This window comes from Astatotilapia calliptera, chromosome 1 (genome assembly GCF_900246225.1).
Source record: "Astatotilapia calliptera chromosome 1, fAstCal1.2, whole genome shotgun sequence".
NCBI classification, from domain to species: Eukaryota; Metazoa; Chordata; class Actinopteri; order Cichliformes; family Cichlidae; genus Astatotilapia; species Astatotilapia calliptera.
This window is the reverse complement of record NC_039302.1, coordinates 3,880,099-3,887,781: the sequence shown is the minus strand read 5'-3', so window position 1 is coordinate 3,887,781 and position 7,683 is coordinate 3,880,099. Positions and strand designations below refer to the sequence as shown.

General features: G+C 41.7%; 1 protein-coding gene across 3 annotated transcripts in view; it reads left to right on the top strand.

Annotated features, from left to right (window-relative positions):
• The window catches only part of LOC113008303 (nuclear receptor ROR-alpha-like), a 172,386-nt gene extending 168,708 nt beyond the window's left edge, over positions 1 to 3,678 (top strand). For all 3 annotated transcript variants that reach the window (XM_026145671.1, XM_026145747.1, XM_026145830.1), the window contains 3 exons: positions 1,338 to 1,448; positions 1,590 to 1,702; positions 2,555 to 3,678. In XM_026145671.1, coding sequence (XP_026001456.1) covers positions 1,338 to 1,448; positions 1,590 to 1,702; positions 2,555 to 2,719 — 389 coding nt within the window. In that variant the 3' untranslated portion in view covers positions 2,720 to 3,678. The remainder of the gene's footprint in view (positions 1 to 1,337; positions 1,449 to 1,589; positions 1,703 to 2,554) is intronic.
• Positions 3,679 to 7,683: the final 4,005 nt, after the last annotated feature.

Below are 7,683 nucleotides of genomic sequence, written 5' to 3'. Positions count from 1 at the left end.
TACAGGTGTGCACCTATAGCACAGTCAGCTGACTGGACACAGTCACTCAAACTACTTCTATTTCTAAATATGAGGATTTTATAAGTGCCAGTGCAGCTCACAGGTCTGGGCTGGTATCCACACACATTCTGAGAATCCTTTCAGAGAGTTTCTAATGTGGGGCACGGAGGTGCAGTGGTTAGCACTGCCACCTCACAGCAAGACCAAGTGAATAGTTCAAAAAGTCAGCCGTCTCTCCAACCTCCCCTCCATCTCTAACTGTCTGCAGGTGGAGAAGGAACATCCTCTGAGGTTTAAACACTGCAGATATTCTTCTTCCTCCAGTACTGTTACACTTGGTTCTTCTGCCATTTTTTCCTCTCCTAAAGAAACTCTTAAGCCTCCTAAAAGTCTCCCTAGCCCCTCCTAACGGTTTTTCACTTCAGGAACTCTCTTAAGGGCTCAGACGCTTTGTGAATAACTTTTATCTCTACCAAGATTCAGTGCTAACTTTCAGGGGAAATATTTTCTTGGAATTTCATCACTACAGGCTTCTCTTAGTACTTGGAAGCTTTATCTGTTCCTGTATTGATTCCTGAGAGTCGGGTGGGGTCGTGTAACGCAGAAACAGAGTTGGAAAAAAGCCTCAGGTGTGCAAAAGCTGATGCTTTCCTTGTTTTTCACTGATGAAAGGGGTTTGTAAGGTTGGACACATGTGGACCAGGTGGCTTGTTTGGTTCAGGTTCCTGGTTTTCATGTGTGGAAAAGTTGGTGTAGCATGGGACCTGAGCAATGGAAATGTGACATTACTTCCTGTATTACTCTGAGCAGGGTTACTGCTCAGAGTAATACAGGAAGTAATGTCACATTTCCATCAGGTTTTCTTCCTGATTTTTCATCCTTTCCTGTGTGCCCTCTGAACAGAGTGGAATCAGATGCCTGCTTTTCTTTCTTTCTCAGACTAAAGTTTGAACACTCGTGCAGCTGCTTTGACTTGCAGCCTGCCACAGAGGAAGACCGTGCCTCCAAATCACATGTCCTCCTTCTCTTTAGTGCTTCTCTTTGACTGAAGATGCGTCTTTTTAACATTTTTTAACTACTCCAAACATCTCAAGATGCATCAGAAAAGAAGCCACCCCAAAAAAAGTAACAGGGAACGTTTGGCTGCTTCTTTGGATCATCGATCACAAAAGCACAGGAATGATGTCGCAGTTCTTGTCTGTTGGATTGTCTTAAATAATAAAATATGTGTTGATGTGATAATTACATTTTCTACAACGCTACTGATGCAATCTGACGTTTCTGTTGGCCTCTGTAAGTCACTGAGCATGTTTCCGGTGTTTTCCGTGTTCTCCCAGGCTGTGATGATTTCATCACGGCGGTGTTCGACTTTGCTAAGAGCATGTGCTCGCTGCACCTATCAGAGGACGAGCTTGCTCTCTTCTCAGCGTTCATTCTGCTTTCTGCAGGTACGTCCTTCCTTCACCATCTGATCAGATGTTCTACACTGACTTGTTGAGTTAAATAACTGTGTGTGTGTGTGTGTGTGTGTGTGTGTGTGTGTGTGTGTGTGTGTGTGTGTGTGTGTGTGTGTGTGTGCGTGTGTTTAGATCGGTCGTGGCTGCAGGAGAAGCTGCAGGTGGAGAAGCTGCAGCAGAAGACTCAGCTTGCTCTGCAACATGTGCTGCAGAAGAACCAGAGAGAGGACGAAGTCCTGAACAAGGTACCCGTGGTGCATGCAAACCTCTGTGTGTGTGTGTGTGTGTGACACACACACACACAGAGTACATGAATGGAGCGTAAACATGCAGACGGGAACTAAACTAAAAATTATACTCAAATTTGAGCCACACAGACTTTTCTGAAAAGTTCGAGCTTAACATCCGAAAAAGTGCTTAACTATTTTTTTCAGCATTTTAGTAAAACAGTTAATTTGAAAATGAATAGATAACAATGATAACTAAACATTTAAATAAGATTTTGATTAAAGTCTTTGAGCAGACTGTTAGATTCATAATTACAGAAACATACACAGTGATGTCTGCAATGAACGCACTGTATTGTGCTTGTCGATGTACTTGTCAACTCAGAAACAGTTTGACGCACAACTGAAAGTTGTTGTGGTTATCAGTATTCTTTTGTTGCACCAATGAGTTGGTTGTAGATGCAAAAAATCATAATAATGTGCTGGCAGAGAAAACTAACCAAAAACATGGTAAATATAATCCAGCAGGGCATGCCTAATGGAGAAATAGCTCTTTGCTGCCCTGTTGTGGACAAGTGTGGAAGTACAACTGTATAACTCATATTTCTCCACTGAGCACCAGTGAAGTTAAGGGTGTAAGAATACTCATGAGACTGTGTATGGTAGACTCTTTGTGATCACATTACACATTATTCTAAAGAGCTAAACATTAATTTATTCCCACTTCCTTTCTTCGTCTTTTTCTTCTTCTTCTTCTTTTTTTCACTTCTCCGCTTCTATCCTAATTTATCTTTATTGTCTCCTCTTTTCTATTCTTGTTTCCTTGTCTCCTCCCTTTCCTTGCCTCTTTCTTCTCATTTCTCCCATCAGCTCAGATGTGAGGCGTCAGCGTTGCGTTCGCTGTGCAGTCGACACACTGAGAAGCTGTGCACGTTCAGAGCCGTTTACCCGGACATCGTTCGATCGCACTTCCCTCCTCTTTATAAGGAGCTGTTCGGTGCTGACCTCGAACTGACCCTGCAGAACAGCGACTGAACTGTCACTGGCACCAAAGCCGGTGTATCCAGACAGATTGCGCCCAGTTTCCATAGACACTGCGGACGGGGCGGCGTCCTACACAGCCGAAGATGGCGACTGTGCAGCTGCTGTACTTCATCTCCTGGACACCTGACACAGACACAAAGAAACCCGAGTTCATCTTCTCCTCAGTTTGTTTTTCCTCCTCCTCGTCCTCCTCTCGTGTCTGTGAGTTTGCTCTGAGGGGTCAGGTGGTCTCATTAGCCCACGTCATGTATCCAGGCTTCTGAACCTGGATCAGACTCACCTCTAACAGTACTCGCACTGATACTTGTTTTTTGTTTCGTTTACCTGATTGTTAAAGCTTTGAGTTCCCTGCGTTTGTTGGAGAGAATGATGTTGGATCCATTGACTTGTCCACAGACAGTTTTACTTTATGATCAAAAGATTAAAAGGTAGCAAAAATAATTTCCTAATTTTAATTTGCAAAGTAAAATTGTTCTTATCCTTTGTGAGAGTGAGTGCATATGAAAAGCACCACATTCACACAGCTGCTTCTACAACTTTGGATACTTTGTGGAAATGTTATGTTACATTGATCATAGTCTCAGCTGATATTAGCAAAATGATCAAATAATCCCAACGTCCTCTTGACTTCTATCCAGTGACATCAGTTGCAACATTTTCAGTGCTATTTACTGAAAATACTGTATGAGTCATTGCTCAGATACATAGCACAGCACCACAGCCGTGATCTCCAGTTCCAAAGTGACAAAAACTGCATTTCCTTTAATCACCACTTGATGCTAGCTCTGAAAGTGAGTCGGTGCATAGAGACTCCTATGTTGGAATTGCCAAACTTACAAAACAATACAAACATTTATTTTGGAATCTGTAGTTTTTTAACTCATCCATTTAGCTTAAAGTCATTCAATTCAATTTTATTTATACAGCGCCAAAGAAGTCGCTTCAAGGCGCTTTATATTGTACAGTAGACCCTACAATAATAGATACAGAGAAAAAAACGAACAATCAAATGACCCCCTATGAGCAAGCACTTTGGCGACAGTGGGAAGGAAAAACTCTCTTTTAACAGGAAGAAACCTCCGGCAGAACCAGGCTTAGGGAGGGGCGGGGCAATCTGCTGTGATTGGTTGGGGCAAGAGAAGGAAGACAGGATAGAGACATGCTGTGGAAGAGAGCCAGAGCTTAATAACAGGTATGATTCAGTGCAGAGAGGTCTATTAACACAAGTCCCATGATGCATTGAAGAAACACCCAGTGCATCATGGGGATCCCCCAGCAGCCTATGCCTATGACAGCATAACTAAGGGAGGACTCAGGGTCACATGATCCAGCCCTAAATATATCCTATTGTCATGGCTGCTTAATTGATGGCTGTCTGCCTTTATTGAAATTATGTGACAACTGGTATGTGCTGCTGTGAGTTGCAGACTGTACAAGCTCTGTGCTTTGTTTTTGGTGAGTGAAATTATAGTCATTTATACGTCTATTACTAACTAGCAGATAGCACATGTGTTTCTGTGCATTGCATTCATAGCAGCTTGCTAACCAAGCTTTCTACCATCAGCTCATACCTCATACTCAGCAAATATTGTGACATCCATCATCAAAAAAAAAAAAAAAGGTTCAAAAACGATGGGTAGTCGTCCATCTTTTATATACAGTCTATTAGGCCCACTAAGGAAATATCAAATCAATAACTGAGAAAAGAAGAAAACTCAAATGAATCCATGTGTTAAATTAAAGCTGTTCCTGTTTCTGCAGTGGTCTGGGACCAGTCTGCGTTCGTTTCCAGTCTCTATGAGGCATACAGTGCAAAATCTGGTTCTGTTTGTGTGCCATGATGTTCGTACTGCCATCAAAGCAACTCGGTGGTTGTTCACAACACTTTCGATGAGCTCTTCTCCTTTGTACCAGGGTGCCGTGTTCTGGTGTACATGTGTGGCCCCCTGTGTATGCAAACCTTTTATTTTATGTTATTTTTAGCACAAGCTGTCTGCCGTGTCGAAGAGTTGTAGAGCTTTCACATCATGTTGTATCTGCCCTCTGTGACTGTCATTAACTCTGTCCTAACTTTCACTGCAGGGCCCAGGGTGTAGCTGATGAAATAACACAGGATAAATACAGATTCTTCAGTCACCATTTCTTTCAATTTACCTGAAGATGAGTTGTTTTTTGTTTTTAAATCTGATTTGATGAGTAATAAACTACTGTGCAGTGCTGTCAGCAAGATTATATTGAGGCCTCATCCCTTCTGAGGCATCAAATCCCCAAAGTTCTCTGTTTTAGATGTTAATGTTGTGTCTTTTCTTGTAGCCAAGGAGACAAACTAAATAGTAAACATGATGAAGACAGCTGATTCATTTTACCCAATATAACGAATGATTTTTATCGGTTAAATTGTGTGTAATTAAAACACCCATGCGACAGGTCCTCCTCCCTTCAGCAGCAGAGATTTAACAGCCATAGAATCAGTCTCTATGATTTCACCGTGACCCCCATCCTCCCTCGCATTCATCCAGCCTCCTCCTCCTCAGCTGCCCATCTGTTGCATGTGTCCCGGCACCTCCTGCAGATATTCACAGCAGTAAATCTTTAGCACCACCTGGTGGCTGTGACACTGAGCTGTATATTTTACTTTGTGTGTGCTTAAAAGCTTTTTACTCTGTTAGATGCTGGAAAAAGAATGCAACATTTAAACTTTTCCCTTTCCTGTAAAACAAGAATATGCAGCAAGCCTCCACTCAGATTAGCAGACACACTTTACAAATTACACAGAGGATTACAAAAGTAAAAACAAAGAAACAATTAAACATGTGTTATCCCTCCTGTATTTCCAAAAGAAAAATCATGTTAACATGATTAGAATTCAATATAATAAGAGCAATACTACAAAAAACAAGCTTTGAGGAGCAATACTGACCCTGCCTCATAGGAAGAAACAACAACTATGCAGTGTGAAGAAAGGGATGTGTTGCACTAAAGGCAGTCTCTCCACTGCCTAGAGTGTGTGTGTGTGTGTGTGTCCACCCCTGTTTGTGGAATTTTTACCCACGTGCAGCATCAGAACAGAAGAAAGTCACAGTGAATGAATCCATGAGACTTGCTGTCAAACGTCTGTTTGGTTGTTTTTGTGCCTCTTAGGCAGCAAAAACACACCAGTCACAGGTCCCAGACTGTGGAAGTGAGCTCCTCTGAATCTTAATAAAAAAAAAAAAAACACAACGCATGGCTTCAGACTTGAGAAAGTCACAGATAGTGTTGGGTCTGTGTTTCCACAAGCCCCACTAGTTTAGAGACTTATTCTCGTTAACGACAAAAACAAGACGAACATCTTTTACTTGCTAGCAAGGGAGGCCCCAGCCAGCGTCTCAGAAAGTACTCTGAATCCTTTTTTTTTTTTTTTTTTTTTGCCCGTCCCGTTTGGCTCTTTTGCCATCAGAATTCTTTCTTCGTCTAAAGGTGAAGAAAGATGCCCAACGGATTTACTTTACCAAATGGACCGTCCCAGCCTTGCCGTAATGGTCTATTTGATTCACCTTTTTTTTTAATTGTTTATTTTATTTTCACTTGCTAAATACGGGACAGATTTGACTGGGGAAAAGAAAGAGGGAAAGAAAAACAGCGGGGAAGAGGGACGGGGATAAAGGGCAAAAAACAACAAAATAAGCGGACAAAAAATCCATCTATCAATCACCTGGATCACCTGTTGAGAAAGAAAAAAGAGAAAACAAGCAGAAGAAAAAAAAAGAGCAACATAATAAACAACATCAGGATGATATATGTGAATATAACAGTAAATACTAAATATTAAACATTACTGTGCAGCATGTAAGATCGACAGCGCACAGTGTGCTTTGAGGTAGGAGCCAAAAAGGGTGTAGTTTGTGTTTGTGAGCACCCGTGTGTACACCTGTGAGCAAAACTCCAGACATCCAGAACACAAGAGGCCAAGGAAGACCAACAGAGGGGCAGCCGCGCCACTATCCCAGAAAGACCTGAGGAAAGCCCCAGATGAGGGGTCAGTCAGCAGCCGCGGAGCCAAAGCCAGGGGGGGTTGCAGTGACGTGCCCGTGAGCTCCGCCTGCAACCAACTGTGCCAGAGTGACCGAGCTCCAGGCCGAGAGGCTGAGGGCACCCCACCCCCGAAGTGAGAATCATTGAGAATAAATAATTTATTTTTGGTAAGACCATCATTTTTATAGCGGCAACCCTTCCCATGAGTGATATGGGTAGACATTTCCATCTAGCCAGATCGCCTTCTACCTTCTTTAAAAGTGGGATATGGTTTAATTTAGTTAGATCTGCAAGCTTGGGAGAAACATTAATACCTAAATATTTTATATTTCCCGATTGTGGTAGTGTTGAAGAAGAATTATGGAAGGAGCAATTAATCGGGAGGACTGTAGATTTTGACCAGTTAATTGAGTAATCTGATATTCTTGCAAAAGAGTTTATCAATTCAATCACCCCAGAGATATTGGTTTGTGAGTTTTGGAGAAAAAGTAACACATCATCCACATAAAGGCTGATTTTATGTTCCACATTATTTGTGGTGAATACAACGTTTTATAGAAATTCCTGAAAATGTTGTTTATTTGTTTCGGGTCATATACTGTGTTCCCAGATGAATCTTGAACAGCACATACAGTTGTTTTTTCTTTATTTATTTTTGGCTGGTGTGCTAGAAATTGACCGGATTTATTACCATGTTTGTAACTTTGTAAGCTACGTACTAAGAATTCTGTTTTTTTATTTTTATTTTATCAATTATCTCATTTAATTCTAGTTTTGTTTTGCGTATTTTGTTCAATGTTTCCTGATCTTGGTGGGACGCGTAGGCTTTTTCTAAGGATTTGATGCTTTTTTTCTAATTCCTGAATATTCTCTGAATCCTACCACAAAATGACCCCGGCGACGGCCTCCGCTTGCTGCCTTTTATTGGGAAGACAGTTCAC